The 18,567-nt window shown below is 35.8% G+C and overlaps 1 protein-coding gene across 3 annotated transcripts in view; it reads right to left on the bottom strand.

Moving 5' to 3' along the window:
- The window catches only part of WRN (WRN RecQ like helicase), a 114,527-nt gene that overhangs the window by 60,289 nt on the left and 35,671 nt on the right, over positions 1–18,567 (bottom strand). For all 3 annotated transcript variants that reach the window (XM_080928743.1, XM_080928744.1, XM_080928745.1), the window contains 9 exons: positions 18,364–18,475; positions 12,650–13,070; positions 10,814–10,894; positions 9,056–9,194; positions 7,563–7,638; positions 6,043–6,110; positions 5,706–5,814; positions 4,826–4,894; positions 2,040–2,122 (listed from right to left, as the gene is read on the bottom strand). In XM_080928743.1, the coding sequence (XP_080784869.1) occupies positions 2,040–2,122; positions 4,826–4,894; positions 5,706–5,814; positions 6,043–6,110; positions 7,563–7,638; positions 9,056–9,194; positions 10,814–10,894; positions 12,650–13,070; positions 18,364–18,475 (1,158 nt within the window). The remainder of the gene's footprint in view (positions 1–2,039; positions 2,123–4,825; positions 4,895–5,705; positions 5,815–6,042; positions 6,111–7,562; positions 7,639–9,055; positions 9,195–10,813; positions 10,895–12,649; positions 13,071–18,363; positions 18,476–18,567) is intronic.

The following is an 18,567-nucleotide window of genomic DNA, read 5'->3' as shown; positions in this document are numbered from 1 at the left end:
GTGCCAGATAATCATTTAACCATATGTTCAGCTCTGTAGTATTGGCCATTTACCTCCAAAAAGTTAGAACTACTTGTCAAAAGCTTTTAATGTTTGTTTACTTATAATGATTACTAATTTAACATCATTATAAATTAAAACAAACACTAAAGGTGGAATAAAATATACTCAGAATATAGTTACTGATAACCAGCTTTTTAGATATAACCATGAAATTGATCTATAAGGTAGTTGAACTTAGATGCTTGAAGGAACTCCTTCCAGCCATTGTAGAACACACATCAAACTTGTTTTCCATGAGGGGCAAAACATGCCAATAAGAGCTAACAGAAAGCATAGGCACTCTTAGATAATATGTTTTCTTAAATATTAACTTATATCCTCACTCTTTGTTGGTTTCAACACATTGAAATATAAAAGTTTGCTTTCATTGTATTTGTTAAGACAAACAATATTAAGTGATATGGTACATGTCTTTGTTATTATGACCAAAGGAACTTGAGGAGGAAGGGTTTATTTGGTTTATACTTCTACAGCACCCTCACTGTTGATGGAAGTCAATGTAGGAACTCAGCAGGGAAGAGACCTTGAGGCAGGAGCTTCCATAGTGAAATGTATAGTGAAGCCTTTATGTCTAGCTTTGAGTGAAATGTTTCATTGAAGCCTCTGCTGTGTTTGGGTTAATGAGTAGAGGCTGAGAAACTGTTTTGAGATTATTTGAACCTTGAAGAAATGTTGTCTCCTTGGAAAGTCTGTACTTGATGTTATATGAGAGCTTGCAGCTGCATAAATAAATATTGGTCCTAAGACACTTCTGGGAAACCTGGAGTTCTTACTTTTAATTATGCCTGGCCATAGTCAAAAGGGACTGAGGTTTGTGTAGGCTGTCTGCTCTCTTAAGCAGCAATGGCAAAATAACTGTGGTGGTTGAAACATTTCACAGCCTTAATTAACTTAAATAATGTCTGAATAAAGTAACTGAAGTGAGCCTTCCCAAGAAGGCTGAACCCCTCTGCTCCTTCTGAAAATGATGGCTTAGCATCTTGGTGAACTTTTCTCTGTACTCTGGCACCTTCAAGCAGCAACAACCAATATAAGGTGATGCAAAGGCCATGGTGAAGTGCTGCGTACTGGCTTGCTCCCCATGACTTGTTCAGCCTGCTTTTTTACAGCACCCAAGACAACCAGGCCAGGGATAGTACCATCCAAAATGAGATTATCCCTCCATCATCAATCCCTAATTGAGAAAATTCTCAACAGGATTGCCTTCATCTCGACCTTACAGAGACATTTTCTTAACTGAGGTTTCTCCTGTCTGATGATGCTAGCTTATATTAAGTTGACATTCATCTAATCAGTCTAGTACAATACTGAAAAATTAACCTATATGAAATTATTTAATACCTAATTGTTTTTAAAAATCCTACAAATTGGGAAAACATTTTTTTCTGATACGCTGGATAAAATTCAAATGAAGGTTTCAAGTATGAATGGCTTTTGCTTCCTTTGGAGCTTTTAGCTGAACCCAACCATACCTCTACCACCAAAATAAATAAATAAATAAATAAATAAATAAATAACAAAAAACAAAGCTGTTTAACAGCATTACTCCAAAGTTTGAAGGGATTCTTATGAAGAATGAGAAAACACTACATTGATTTCATTTAGACTCAGAATATGAAACATGACAAATCTCAGACTCTAAGATTCAGTGTTTATTCAACAATGCACAGAACAGAAGACTGTGTGCCACATCATGCATGAAGGGAGTCAGGGACCAATAAGAGCAGAGAAATCTCAAAAGAGTTGATAGTGTGACAGGGATGCATAGGTGCTTGTATGTAACAACACTAAGCCAGGAGTCCCACCTCTATGGAATGAGGAATTATACAGTATTATAAAATGGGACAAATAGCAAATTGGTCAGATATTTCTGAGAGGAACAAATGTTTGAAATAAGCCTTTAACAAAATTAGAATCTAGTCTCCAATCATGCACAGGTTATTTTGCCTTCACCAAAGTCCTATTTCATTACTTACCAATATTAGAGTCAAGTTGTTGGAGTAGGCTCAAGTTTCCACAACAGAACTCCGGAGTTATGTATATGATCCTATATTTGCCTCTGTAAAGACAAACAAAACCAGGAACAGAAATTAAAATACTCCAAAAAGGGAAAAAAAGGAAGCCAATGAGTGATAACAAAATCAAAATATTCAGTAGATTTAGTAACATATCATGCTGATTATAAAAAAACAAAGGAATATTATATATACATATTTAGATATGTTAGTCCTTTGATTTATCCACAATTCATCAAAATAAAATGTAACAATTCCTGTCATGGAGCATTGTTAATTCCACTAAGCTGAAATTATAAGACAAATTATGGTTTCTAACAGTCCAGTCTCAAAACAAAATACCCAAGTTAAATGATCAAGCCTTTATAAATTTTGCATATTATCTAAAACCAACATATCCCATAAGTGAGAACTAAGATCCCATTTATTGTATGTACTCTGCCTACAAGGCACTCAGTCCAAAGCAATCCCTCTTAGGCTATGATCACCTGGTTGAGAGCAATCATTCAACACATGTCAGAGGGGGAAGCAGAGATGCTTCTTCTTCTTGGTGACTGACCGCTTCAGAAAGAAAATGTTAATGAGAGAACACACATAAAGGAATGTCTTCTGGACTCTCCATGCCCAATTTTTCTCAGCAGGAGCCATGTGCAACTCCTTTATCCTTAAGATAAAATTCACTTTTTACTTAAATTATTATTATATTTGTATTATTAGTTTGTACTGTAATATCATATTGTATCATATTTTGTTTTATATATATATTATAGATCACATATATGTATTATATTTATATATTGTTAGTTTGCTATTGTGACATTTTTTATAAAAAGGCTAGAAATTATTTGTTGTATGTCTCTATGATATAAAATCAGATCAAATTAAACTTAATTTTCTATGCAAAAACTTCCTTTAAGTTTTTAGTTCAAGCATTCCACAAATATTTTAGTGTCTATTACATGCTAAACATTACATTTTTACTAGGAATTTATCAGGCATGCAATAAACTTTATCTCCAGAAAATCAGTACAGTTTTCTAATTACTGTAAGAAACAATAAAAATAATAAAGTCTGACTCCACTCTATCCAGGTTTGGACTCAGTTCTCCTTCCTACTAGGAAACTGATCCAATATGAGTAAGCTAACTCTAGTTTCAAGAAACTCCAAGTTTTTTGAAAATTAGCTGTTTCCTTATAGTGCCAGGCTCAAGACGTCTCAGCTAAAAAGTGGACACTGGAATATTCATGGATCCAAAGAGCAGCCAGGAAAACTAACACAACCCTGAAAACAAAGAGGACAACCAGAGGGCGTGTAATTGAGACTTCTAGGCTTTTACTGTAGCTACAGTAGCCAAGACAGACAAGCAGATCCACAGAAGCATGATCTCAGCAAGTAATCAATCAGCACATGCCTCTCAGTTCATTATTTGAGAAGGGCACAAAGGTGATCCAGTGGAGAAGAGACAGAGTCAGAACAACCAGAAAGTCTTATAAGAAAAATTTAAAACTACTAATACATTAAACAACATTAAAAAGTTTTTGCTAAAAGTAAATCACACATCTTAACTTAAAACTGTGAATTTTTTAAAGGAAAATATGTCAGCTTTATAACCTTCAGTTAGAAAGACTTCTTAAATACCCAAGACAAAAATCTCTAAGAACAGACTAGCGGTTAGACTTCATCAAGTCGAAAAACTCCTCCCCAAAAGAATAACTGAAAGAAGAATGGCCATAAGCTAGCAAAGCATCTCAAAGTGCACATAAATACAAGATTTCTATCTACAATGTAGAATTTACCAACAAAACAGAACTTAAAAAAATCAAAGTGTCAAAAGATTGGAACAGACACACATATATACACACATCAGTAAGTGTAAGATGCTCAACACAATTCGCCACCAGGCAAAAGCAAATTGAAAGTACAATGAGATTCTTCTAAAGTGGCTAAAGCCAATGACTGAGTAGAAATGGCAGGGGTGGTGAGAAACAGGACTTCTCACACACTGCTGCTGAGGACGAGAAATGGTGGGATCACTCTCAAAATGTTTGACGGTTTCTTAAAAAGTTAAACATGAAATTAAACCCACCAATTCTGCTCATGAGCATGCACAGGGGAACTGAAAATGTAGACGTAAACAGAGACCTGCACATGAAGGTTCAGTGCACTCCTCCTGATATTCCAACCTCTAAACAGAAAATCCTCAGATGCTCATGAAGGGCCAGATGAACAAAGTGTGTAATATCTACACATCAAAAAATTATTCCGCTAAGAAAAAAAAATGAGGCCTCAATCCTACACAAAGATATGCAGGCAACAGATGACTGCACAGAGGAGAAGTTTCTCCTCAGGGGACAGTGCATCCACTGCATATCTGATATCTAATGGTCAGCCCTGAACGCATGCACACTAGTAGTAATGTACAGACCAAGCAGATTGCATGTAATACGTGTGTGTGCATGTGTGTGTGTGTGTGTGTGTGTGTGTGTGTGTGTGTGTGTCTCCATGTAATGACAATTAATGGGAAAAACTCATGAATCTGAAAGAAAATAAAGAAAAATATTTGGCAAAGTTTGGAAGGAAGACAGGAAATGGAGAAATGTATCTACTTTATAATTTCAAAAACAAAGCTTTTTTAAAGTATGTTTTCAAAATGAACAATTTACTCAAGCAATAAATAAAATATACAAAAAATTTTCTTACTCTCTATATATCTTACAATGTCATGTGATATTATATAAATTACTCACAATTTGACATCTCCTAGAATATTTTTTGATTGTGCTGATCCAAGTAAACAGGCTGGAACGTTGGACATTCTATAAGAGACAAATGCTCTGCATGAATAGACATATTAAAAATATTAACTTCATTCTCAAAAAGATTCATAATATGTATTCTTCATCTTCCTAATGTTCTTTCTTTTGTATCCTGATAACTTGACTCCTTCAAGAGCCTGATGAGGAGGTAAGTCTTTAATGTGGGTCTCTCAAGAAGGAATAAAAAGGCAAACTTAGGGTAGAAGAGGAGTGACTATAATCAAAGCATGTAGGAGATTTTCAAAGAACTAATCAAAACATCTTAAAAAGTAAACTTTTATAAATACCTCACAGCATGAAACATGAAATTGTTTTATGCTTTAGAAGGATCCCAGGCAGCAGAAGAAACAGGAATTCCGAGAGAGCTAACTAACATTAAGCTGTCAGCCCTTTTAAACCTGATCAGGGAAATCAGGTAGCCTTGAATTAGAAAACTCAAGAATGAATGTAAACTCTTCCACTAACACTTCATTCGCTGCAAATAAATGCAGCTGGGGGTGGGACTACATGCTCAAGACTTGCAGGGCAAGGCAAGAGGCCAGAGCGACACTATCCTGGACTAAATATCAAGACCCTACCTCAAAAAATAAAGATAAAGAAGATCAAATCACTTCCCAAAACATAATCCTAGGAACCAGACTCATGTTTATATCTGATATTTCACTTACAGAACAGAGAAGGACAACTGGGCAAAAGGCACTAGACTGAGGGAGAAAAGACGAGCTAGGCCTGTGTAGTGATAGCCTGTCCTGAAATGTTCTTTCCGCTTGTTTATCAAAGGCAATGATGTAACAATAAAAGTACTACTTACTCAAGCTGGAGGACTTGGTCCTCCATTAAGGAAATAAGGGGCGAAATGACAATGCCAATCTTGCCTGTATAAACCGGTGGATACTGGAAGCACAGACTCTTCCCATATCCTTGAATAAAAATAATACACAAAAATGAAAAAGCCCTCTCGATGCTTTACTGTCTTCTTACACCATGCTTCTGTAGCAGAATAAGTGGATTCAGACGGTAATTCATGCGTAAGTTTGAAAGCCTTCCCCCATCACTCCTTCCTGTATTTTAAGTTTGTGAAAGACTAAGCACTTTAAACCCTTTATGACTTTTAAATGATTAAGTAATTTACTTTAGGTTTAACTTACCAGTTGCCATGACGACAACATGGTCTCTTCTTTCTTCTAATACTGAATAAATGACTTTCCACTGAACCCTTGAAGGTACAGAGTAAAATGTTTTATTGATAGCATCCAATATACAATGCACATGGTCAAATTAATTTCTGCTCTCCAATAAACTCTTTCAGACTTTCTGGAGCTTCCTATATGAATATGTGCAAGTCCTATAATTGTGAGAGGAAAAACTTGATCCTTTAATTAACTATTCTTTCAGACTGACTGAAAAACTATGGGTTTACATATAGTATGTGTATTTAATTTTATTACACATATCTAAAAATAAGACAGACCCACAGCTTTGTACTATAGACAGAAAAGTCAGTATTTTAAAAATAAATAAGAAGACTTGAAATGAGGCCTGTGTGAAGTGATGGTCCAATGTGAAATCTCCTGCAGATGAGATCTTCTGCTTCTGCAGAAGACAGTCTATCCCTGTTTTAGTGCTGTCTCTACGAGCTTGTTGAGTTAACAGTATTCCTCCTCTATACATCTCTGAGTACTCTTCTGTACACAGGCTATGGTTTGTTAAAGAAGGAAAACATGCTTCAATGAATCTATTTTAAATCCTCAAAACTGGGAAAACCCCATCTAGATTTTTATTTTCTTACTGGTCTTATTCAAATGCATTTGTTCCTAATTTTATTTGTGTTCATCTCATTATTTCTAGTTATAAGTGGACCCTTGTGACGGTTTGAATAAAAATGTTCCCCATAGGCTCACAAGGACTGGCAGTATCTGAACAGATTAGAAGGTGTGGCCTTGCTGGAGGATATATGTCACTGGAGGTGGGCTTTAAGGTTTCAGAAGCTCAAGTCATGACCAGTGTCTGTCTGCCTCTTTCTGTTCCCTGCCATAGAGATGTAGAACTCTCAGCTCCGGCAACATGTCTGCCTGCATACTTCCATGCCTTCTGCCATGACAATAATGGACTAAACCTCTGAACCAGTAAGCCAGTCCCAATTAAATGTTTTTTTTTTTTTTTTTTTTTTTGTAAGAGATGCTGTGGTCATGATGTTCCTTCACAGCAATAAGACATTGACTAAGACAGACAGCCCTTTAGATGTAAACATATTTTGAAATGTTAAGACAGTAAACAATCAGCTTTTCAAACTCTTCTCTCACAGAATCACAACAGTGTGCCTTGGACCCCTGCAGAAAACAGGCAAGGATGTGTCTTTCCTCTAATTACATTCTCAATAAAAGATAATTCAGCAGTGCGAGAAAATTCTTTTCTTATGACATAGTTTTTACACAGAACCACCCAGTTAAAGAAAAACAGAACTGCTTCCTTTTCTATTAAAAGGACAAAGAAACGTATGTAATTAATACTTCAACTAAATCTGCAGTTGCATATGATATATATTATATCTGACATGCATTACTACAGTAAAATTCGGCTGCTGCTGTTAGGATAGGAATGCGTTATTTACTTTTTTCTTCATGAATAAATTTAAGTACATAATATAATTAATTGAGATCACACTCACGGTTTAAAACTGCAATGACCGAAGTAGGTCTTGAGGCAATTAATTTGCTTTGCACTGGGTTCCGGCAATAAATGTTCTTAAAAATAAATGAAATGAGAAAATTGACATTTATGTTCAAAAACAACGATACTCTGAAAGAGGAAGAAAATGTTCATTTCATTGGCTTCTCGTAAAGAGCAGAGTGATGGCTAACAGGTCACTGTCTCCATTCCAGTCACACATGACTCTACAGATCTCTATCAGGACACCAGGCAAACCCTCTGGTCACTGCTGACATCCTACAACAGTCCCTGCACTTCACACTGCAGCAAGAATGGAAAAAAGAGGCCCAACATTCTCTAATTAGGAAACTTGCATGATCTGAAATCCAGAATAAAGCAAACAATAGAAATAAATGCGAATAAAGGAGGGATGGCTCAGCAGTTAAAAACACTGACTGCTCTTCCAGGGAATCTCAGTTCAATTCCCAGCAACCACATGGTGACTCACAACCATCTGTAGTGGGATCTGATGTTCTCTTCTGGTGTGTCTGAAGACAGTGACAGTGTACTCATATACAGGAAATAAATAAATAAATCTTTAAGAAAAAGAAATGCCAATAAAAATTTCATATTAGAAGTAATTTTCATGGTAAATATGAATTATATTAGTATCCCAAATTAAGTATACAGAAAAAAAACATGCAAAATTTTCATTTAGCTGTTTAAATCTATGTACCTAAATTCAGTTACCTTGATTTAATTTAGCTACCTATCAAATTTAGTTAGGTAAATATAGCTACTTAAATCTTTAGCCAGATATTTAATTGTACCACATAGTGGGCTATGTTATCTTTCCCGAAGTGCCCTCTACTGCCCATCCTTAGATGCAGATTCTAGACAAGCTGCCATTAAACATGAAAGTATAATTGTACATCTTAACAATCAAACAGATGGCTACACTTAAAAAAGGGAAGCAGAAGAAAATACTAATCGATATACTTACAAATACCTTCTGCTTGCAAATGATTTTGAAATGTCCACGTTTTCACACCACAGTATTGAAAGTACAGTGAGAGTTCGACATCTTGAGATGACTAAAAATGTTGACAAAATGACCATGACTGCTTACGCTTAGATGACAATTCTATCATTTGCACACTCATTTACTATTCTACACTTTTAATATAAGGAAGTTCTCTGGTGTGGCGCTTCTTTAAACCATAGCTCCTGGGTAACTGTCTGCATGTATTTGTGTCATTTACAAAGGCATTCAATATAAGCAATCAGTAAACTATTTCACCACTGTCATTGGGACCCAAACCAAATCTTCCAGTTCAGGATGAAAGGTTTCATCCACCACAGTTCCCGAGAGACAAGAGCACTAAAGGATGAAATGGTTAGTTTATAGACCTGACACGTAATGATATGCCACCAACCTGTTAAATTTCCAAACATGAGGAAACTGGCACAAAATCAAAGTCAGTGAGCACTGGTTTCTACCCTGTTTCTTACCCTCTTCTTCCTGCTCCTCTTTGATAGCTTCGTTTCCGTCTCCATCGTCCTCCTCCAGTGGAAGATTCCCGTTGCTTCCCATTTCCAACCATTTAGAATGAGTGGGTTCCTCCACGTCACTGTTTAGGTTTTCTAAAGACTGGAAGTTTAAAAGAAATTTGAAGCAGAAACACTGACAATACAATATCTTTTCACCAAGTATAAGAGGAGTGTTATTAACAAAGCCTACAATTTTGTTGGAAACCAGCAGATGTGCAAACAGCACAAAAGAACATGTGTGCTCCTCTATAAATACGTGCCGAGGATGGTTGCAAGGCACAAGGCCAGGATGGAGCACGGCCAGCATAAACCAGGTTCATTAACAGTGCAGAATGAATGGCCTCTGGGAAATGGATCATAAATTTAAAATTTGCAGACTTTAACCAGATTTTTTTTCTTATTGGACTTCAGTGTTTTAGAATTCTAAGTGGTACAATGAAAAATTTTAGTGCTATTTTTAGAATGAGTTTCTCTATGTTACATGTCAATTGCATTTTACTGAGTAAAGATGATGCTTAAATTGTGAGCAATAAACGTGTTTTGAAATTGTGAAAAATGATTCAAATAATTTTAGGAAAGAAATAAGGGGGTTTAGACATTAATTTTCTCCCCTATTTCAAAAATATTAGTATATTTCAAATTACCTTATCTATAAAACTTGTTACTAAGGAGTAACAGAATATTCATTTAACCCAAGTTATCTTACTTTTTATGAGGCCTTCTACTTTTTATTATACTTAAAAGTATAATATTTCAATCCTATAAAATAAAAATGAGGAGGAAAAAGGTCATTCTATTTCTTTAACTCTACCATCATATCCAGAGAACAGAGATGTCAGGCATATAATAAATGTTACAGATGTCCACAAGTATCCTTCACGTGGTACCACTTGAACCGAATGCACCACAGAAATGGAAAACTAGTAAATTGTGATTTAGCTCATAGTTCTTAAATAGGAGACAGGTTCCCTGGTAAACTGTGATGTTAGCAATGGACTCCAACAGAGAAGAGAGAACTCGAGTGTACAGGTTAATTAGGAGTCTACATCCTTATTTATGTAGAATGCAAAACTAAAGAATTAGAAAATTACTCTCATTTCATAAAAAGAAAAAAATCACACTAACTGAAAAGGACAGATTAAAAGGTAGACACAAAAGCATTCTTTTTGTTTTTCACTGATTTAACTCAGCTGTGCTTTTCCCTACTCTCCTGGTCTGGGTTTTCCTGTCTACAGATGGTTTGTGACACTCAGTTATCTGGAGGTTGAGTGATGAGATAGAAATGTATGGGTCCATAACAGCCTTGATACTATAACAGAGTAAGCAGCCATCATAGAATTACATGTAATCTGTATTTAAAAACAAACAGTAAGAAAAACCATACGCTATAAATACTGGAATTAGTAAAAGAAAGAACGTCTAAAATATGCAAATACATTAAAAAGAAGAAACCAATTTCCTGCTAAAGTGCTTAGTCACTGCCCAGATTCCAGAGAGACGTACAAAGGCACAGAACTCACGTGAGAACTTGCGATGTTACACCCAAGACTGCTTATATATTAGGAAATGTAAATTGAAAACAATAAAGTCTAACATTAAATAATGGGTGTAAATATCATTCTGGTGGCATCTGACTTAGAACTGAATAATATTTAATAATAATTTTACTAACGTGTTCTTTATAGAAGACGAAGTAGCTTTTCTTGTGTTCAAACCTACCTTTAGCATCTCCATCTCTAAGTCTTCATCACTTTCAATTACATAAGAGGAATCGTTCTCATCATCCTTGGGAGATAAATGCTTGTAAAAAAAAAAAAAAAAAAAAAAAAACAGTATTTAGAAGATTAGTGTCCTGTGTGGTTGATTCTATACTCCCGGTGGTTTCCACTAGAAGCATTTAAACATCTTCCTCTCCTTTACCAGGCAGATGTATAAAGCATATTTATATGTTCACAGTGAGAACACACAGAGGAAGAAAAGGAAGAAGAGTGACTTAAACATGATCAAATACAGAGAAAGAGCATAGATAAAAAGATGGGCAAGTTAGATAAAGAGATTTCATGGAAAAATCTATATGCAAAAAAAAACAAAGTGCACACTGAAGGGTCAGTCCAGGTGAAGCTGGGTCTCCCTAACTGTCCAATACCTGACATTCTATACAATGTTGAAAAAAGTCTGTACAAACCAAGGAAAGTCATTTTTTTCACATATATTGATTTAAAAATATGAAAGACAAATACATAATAAGTATATTACCTTTCAAAAGTCAATGTTTTACAAAGAACATCTATTTGAAAAAGTACTAGATATAGTATTTACCTGATCTGTTGTTGATGTTTGGATATGAAGAATCTTTACAATAATTTGGCAATCCCAAGGAATCGGGTGCCTAACAAGATACAAATCTACTCTTCACATACACACACACACACACACACACACACACACACACACACACACAATCAAGAAAACTATGAAGAAATAACTCACCAAATGTTTCATATTTAATTTGCTAATGGGAAAATGAAAATATCCTTAATGAACATGCTAATTTAAAGCTATTAAAATGTATTAAAATTTATTTTTAGCTGAGTAAGGTTTTGCTGCCTTCTCAATGCAGTCTTAAATAATAAAAATAATGATGCTAATCATTATATAATAAAATGGCAATAATTGGTATAAAAGATATCAGTCAAATCAAAATCATGAGCATAATTCTCTATTATATAAAAATATTAAAGTGCATCTCTAATTAGACATTTCGACAGAATTAGAAGGATGCCCACGTAAACAAAAGGCAGCATGTTCTAAAGAGGCAGTCTGGTTCACAAAAGGTTGAGATGAGAATATTTTGAAATTTGTAAAACAATGTACATTTACATACTCAATAGAAACAACTGAAAAACTGATGTACAAATCAAAGAATTACATGTAAGACCGGGTTTCCATTTCTATAATGAAATTGCAAGATTTAAACCTGTACAATCATTTCAAAATTTAAGATAAAATTTGTTATTGCAAATAAAGAAAAGGAAAAGAAAAAACCCAGAAATGATAAGTGTCTTCAGTAATTTACTAATAAGAATTTGGAAGGAAACAAGAGCTTCCTGGCTCTCCAGGTCACAGTATGGATGCCTGTAAATCAAAACACCCTTCCACCCTAACAAGTCATTTCTACCTGAAAGAATAAAATCTATCCCCACATCAAGTTTGGGTGAGTGAACACTTAAGAAAGATTCACCAGAAAACTATTACCTATCTATCATATAAAAAACATAAATAGTAAAGCAGCAAATTCAATTTTCGCAAACTGCAGAAGTTATACAATTCTACTTATTACATGGATCTCACAAGTTATCGCTGCCTGTGCTTGTTTTTCAATAAAGTTTTACTGAAGCACGGCGGCACAACTCATTGCGCGTGTCTGCGGCTGCTTTACAATAGATAAACGGATGCAACGGAGACTGTGCATCCCACAAACGTAAAATACTGGTTCTCTGTGCATTTATACAACAAAGTAAGCCAGCCGCCGATATATATTACTCGGTTCAGTACCTCAGAAAACTGGTAAGGAACATCACACTTTTCTTTTTCAGCTTGCTGTTCCAAATCTTGGAATTCATATTCTGAAATACTGGGCTCCGAACAAGTTCTTTCCATAACTTCTCTCAACAGAGCGTCATCTATTTCGTCTTCAGATCCACCTTTTTCTTGCTTCACGTGGTTTCTAAATCCGTCAACCTGCTCGTGCTTCACTAAACTGTCAAGTTCTGGGTCCCGTGGTTCTTCTTTAATTGTAGGAAATGTCCTATGCTCTCCCAAGCGCTTCTCTTCTCCGACAGCAGCCGAGTCCTCTGATGGCAGTAAACTCAAACTACTGCCTGGCTTCAGTTTTGTCTCAGTGTTTGTAGGACCACAGATCACCTTTCTCAGTGAATGTAGATTTTCTGAAATATTCTTCAATATTATAGGAACCCTAAAAAAATTCAAGAGGCATTATTCAGCTTTAATTTTATTCATCATAAAGATGAGTTTTAAAGGTTCCTACTAAAAAACAAACAAACAAAAAACATACTCTATGTGACCACATGTGAGTATGAGTAACAGCCAACTTGCCCGTATGACTGGGTACTTCTCATTGTAGAAGTAGTCTTGTAAATTCACTCAGATTCAATAGTATTTGGTCCCAAAATTGTTTATTCCAGATGTCCCTTTTTCTGTTTGATAATTAATTTAATGAAATGTAAACTACATCAATAAAATAAGACCACAAAAACAAAGCAAAAACTATTTCATAATATTCTGCACTAAAAACACAAGAAAAGCCAACAAAGTTCTGGTGGAGTTTTTTGTTTTATTTTGTTTTGTTAAGGTATTTATTCATTTCATGTATGTGGGTACACTGTAGCTGTCTTCAGACACACCAGAAGAGGGCATCAGATCCCATCACAGATGGTTGTGAGCCACCATGTGGTTGCTGGGAATTGAACTCAGGACCTCTGGAAGAGCAGCTAGTACTTTCATTTTGCTGAAAATGAAAACTTACGTTGTTAAAGAAAAACTTCAGAGAGAAGCCTCACCAACATATCAATGACATGGAAGAACAAAAGTCGGGGCTTAAAAACAAGGTAGAGGAAATGTACTGTTCAATCCAAAAATGTTTAATCTAAAAAGATACAGACACAAACTATTCCGGAATCCTGTAATACAATGAAAAGATCAAATTTATAAAAAATAGATGTAGAGGAAGGATAAAAAATTCACATAAAGGCAGAAAAATATTTTTAACAAACCACAGAAGAAATTTCCTGCAATCTAAAGAAATGCTTTTTAAGGTATAAGAAGTATAGGAAAAAACCCTAAATAGACAGGACCAGAAAAAATCCCCCTCTCCAGCATAATCAAAATACTAAACATATAGAAGAAAGAAAGAACATTAAAGGCTACAAGGTTTAAAAGCCCAAATAACATATAAAGGCATGGCCATTAAAATAATATCTGGCTTTTCAATGGAGATTTTAAAAGCCATAAATGACCTAGGTGTTTATTCTACAAGCTCTGAAAGACCACAAATTCCAGTCCAGACTACTATACTCAGCAAAACTATCAACCACAGTAGATGGAGGAGAAAAACAAACATTCTATGATTAAACCAATCTTAAGCATTTCAATCTACTAAACCAACACTACTGAAGGCATTAGTAAGAAAACTTCAGTCTGAAGAGGTTAACCATACCCAAGAAAACAGAAGTAATAATCCCAGACCAGTAAATCAGAAGAGGAGAAAAACCCCACACTTTAACCACAAAATAACAGAAACAAAACTAACAACCAGTGTTCATTGGTAACTCTCAATTATAATGGTCCAAACTCCAAAACAAAAGAACACAGGAACACTGACTTTCAGACTTAAGACTGATGCCCATGTTAACCCCTAGAAACCATGGTGCTTGCACAAGAATGGCAAAGGTTCAATCCAGACAAAATCCCAGCACCCCCTAACCAAAAACTTCTTTGTAAAAGCTGGGAAAGAAAAATCAGCTCTCTAATTATGTGTCACTGGGTACATCAATCCCATTCCAGGGCAGGCCCCATGCCCAGGAGCAGACAGCCAACACAAAATTAACTCCTTCCTTTTTCTGTAGGCTTTTTACATTTCATTTCATTTTGTTTTGGTATCAGTTTTTCCTTATTGGTTTTTTGTTTGTATTGATTTTGTCTGATTGTTCATCGTTGATGGAGGGAGGCGGATTAAACCTAAAGCTGCGTGGGTAGGGTGGTGGTTAGTATCTGAAAGGGGTAAGGATTAGGGAAACATAAATAAATATATTATATAATAATTTTAAACACAAAATTATAACCTATAGTCAAAATACCTGCAAAAGCTCACAAGAAAAAGACATAAAAATTCTTAGGACTTTGTATTCACATGACTTCAAGTATACTGAATTATCACTCCACTTTTAAAAAATTAAAGTTAGAAACTGTAGGTAACACATTCTGAGTGTAGTATAAATAAGAAACACTGCAGAACGCCAAACAGCAGAACTACATTTAATGACAACTCTGTGATGCTTGCCTGGAGTGCACAAGGCATCAAACTCAATCCTCAGTACTAAGAAAAGAAAAACTGCGTAATAAGTGAAGAAATTAGAGAAAGCCAAAAGAATGTGATAAACAAAGAAACATATATCATTATGTAATAAGTGCTTTGGGCTATGTATTCTAATTTTCCAGTATTTAAATCAATGATTTATAAAATCACAAATACTCATGTAGCTCCAGTTAATTTTCATTTTAATGGTGCAGATAAAACTCTGCTCTTCCATGAGAATGAACCATCAAAGTCTGAGTTGTTCGAGGGATTGTCCTACAGTGGAAACTCATTATTACAACACACAGAAGAATCAAACTAGAACTGATTGGATGCTTCAGCTTCATCCTGACAGTTAGCTTTCATACCTGGGAAAGGTATTAGGCCACCTGCGGTTGAATTAGGGAAAAGCTTGAAGGAGCTGAGGAGGAGGGTGATCACATAGGAAGGCCAGCAGTCACAACTGACCTGAACCCACAGGATCTCTCAGACACTGAGGCACCAACCAGGCAGCACACACCACACATATGAGGCTCTTGACACATATACAGCAAAGGACTGCCAGGTCTGGACTCAGTCAGAGGAGATGCACCTAATGCTTGAGGTCCCAGGGAGTGGGGAGGTCTGGTGGGGTGGAGCTGGGAAGTGGAGACATCCTCCTGGAGACAGGGTTGGGGCAGAGGTGTGGGATGTGGAACAGTTGGAGGGTGAACTGGAAGGGGGATAAAAATCTGAACTGTCAGGAAAGATTAAAAAATAATTAAAAATTGTTAATTAAATTCAAAATCTGCTGCTAACTAATGACCATGACAGGAATCTTAAGGAAAAAGATGTACATGCTATTGTGAATATCTTCACAGGCCACCCTTTGATGTTAGAGGAAGTGGTATGTCTTACTGTGATGTGAGTATTAGATTTATTTTAAAATAATAAAATGTTATAAAGCTTTTTATTAATCAGGCTACCCTTGAACTTGGGATCCTCATGCCTCAGTCTACTGAGTGCAAAGATTACAAGTATGTACCATGATACATGGCAATTTTGTAAATATTACTATATACTTAGCATATGATTATACTTATATACATACACTGCTTATATATAACAACTGTGTATACATAATGTGGTAGGAGCAGTTATGATTCAATTAATTGTGAAATAAATGTGTTGCTATAGCAATAGGGACCATTATAATGTCTTACTTACCGTGCACTCACATCAGAGTGATGTGATCACATCAGATAACCTCTTACTCTAACATTCAAGGCTGGCCTGTGAAGGTATACACCGTAGCATACATGTCTGCTTCCTTAAGATTCCTATTATGCTCATTAGTTAGCAGCAGACAAGCTTAATATCCAGCAGAATGTTAAGCACACTGCAGCAATACCACAACACACTGCGCTTAAAGTCAATGACCAAAAATATTAAATAACACCAATACTACCAATGTCCTCTGAAACAAAAACAACTTCCTTTCTATAATACACCTCAAACTTCTCTGTTGTGGGTTCTTGATGCTAATAAAGCCTATTTAGCCTGCTATTATAAAGCAAAGCATTAGGTATATGTAATTGATGCCAAGCAGGTATTCTGTAAATATCAGAAATCCCTGTTTAAGAAAATAACATAAAAGTGATTGAAATTGATACCAGGAGTGGGGTATTACTGGGACAGTCTTGACCATGCTATTTTGGGAAGGATTGTGAAAGAACTTTGGAACTTTGGGCTAGAAAAGCCATTGAGGGTGCAAAGCTTGATGAGCTATTCACTGGAACTTGGAAGATAAAAATGTTGCGAGAAATGCAAATAGAGATTTTAAAGACTCTAGCGGGGCAGTTTGCTATTTTGAGTTGAGAATCTAGTGGTTCTAGTTATCTGGTGCTGAAGAAAAAAAAAAAAAAAAAAAAAAAAAAAAAAAAACAGCTGTGATTACCAAGAGACTAGAACCAATGAAATAAAACTCTATCACTGGGCCAAATGATGCTGGTCATCTACAGATGAGAACTAGTAGTGATTAAGAAAAGACCAGCATCACTGATGGAAAATCTGGGAAACATTGCCTCAGAATCAACACACAGAAACTGTATTCCAGAGGTGGCCAAGTTTGCATTTCACTCTGATAGCATAGCCTGAGTAGTAGAAGTCACACAGATGGTAATGGTTTTAAGACATAAAGGGATCATGAACAGCAGCTGAGGCGTAGTACTGTGAGAGTCCAGGAAAGGTCTCTGGTGAAGGTGCAGCTTCAGCAGCAGTTAAAGGTCCAGGATTAAAGAGCTCATGGAGAAAAGTTGAGGCTTGGCACAATGAAGAGAACCCCTCAGGCATTATTAGTGAAAGTGCAACCCAGTTGCAGCAGAAAATCCCAGCATTTTGGAGATGTGAGTGTCACTGAATAACCATCAAAAACAGCTGCAGTAGGATAAAGTCAGTCAGAGCCTAGACAACCTCTGTGTGCTGTAGAGGGTGGGGCTGGAGATATGACCCAAGCCCATTGGAGGAGCCCAGAAGATCAAGAGTGACTCCAAGACATTGCACATTAGATAATTTACACTGCTAGGAGTTTGGTTTTGCTTTGTTAAGATGGTGACAATGCCCTGGTTCTTTCCTCTTAAAGTTAGAAAGTATTTACTTTATTTTACAGGAGTTCCCAGCTGAAAGACTTTAAACTAAGAAAGAGAAAGAAGGGGAGGGAGAGAGAGATTTAGGAGTTTTATAGATACTTTGAATTTTAAAAGAAACTAGTTAGACTTTTAAGTTATCAAATGCTGCATATGTGATGCCTTTACTCATGTATGATATTGGAATGAAGAGGAAAAGAAAGGTTCTGGTTAAACTATGGTACATTTGTACATCAAGGTGACAAGAGGTCAGATGTACTGGCTACTTTCATGTTAATTTGACACAAGCTACAATCATGTGAAGAGGAAAGAGGAAACCTGGATTGAAACAAATGCTTTCATGAGACCGGGTGTCAGCAAGCCTGTGGAGCATTTTCTTAATTAGTGACTTATGGGGGAGGGCAAAGGTGTGTGTGGTGCCATCCTTGGGCTGGTGGTCTTGGGTTTTTTAAGAAAGCACTCAAACAACCTAACAAAAATTTCATCTGAAAACACACACAAACATGCATAATTAAAAATAAAAAACATATTTTAAAAGCATAATATTTAACCTCTGTAGAGTTTCCAAATTTCTGCAAGTGACAGGAAAATGATTGGCTAGGTTCCTCATTTCTTCAGACATTGAATCCAACTGTTTCTTCATCTCCATAGGTAGTCTTTCCTCTGTTAAGTAAAAGAAAGAAATTAATATTAATATTCAAATTAGAATGCAAAGATCTTATTTAACCACATAATGTAGTATTAGTTTCCAGATT

This window comes from Micromys minutus (assembly GCF_963924665.1).
Source record: "Micromys minutus genome assembly, chromosome: 14".
In the NCBI taxonomy this organism is placed as follows: domain Eukaryota; kingdom Metazoa; phylum Chordata; class Mammalia; order Rodentia; family Muridae; genus Micromys; species Micromys minutus.
The sequence above is the reverse complement of the archived record's forward strand: the minus strand, read 5'-3'. Positions and strand labels throughout refer to the sequence as shown.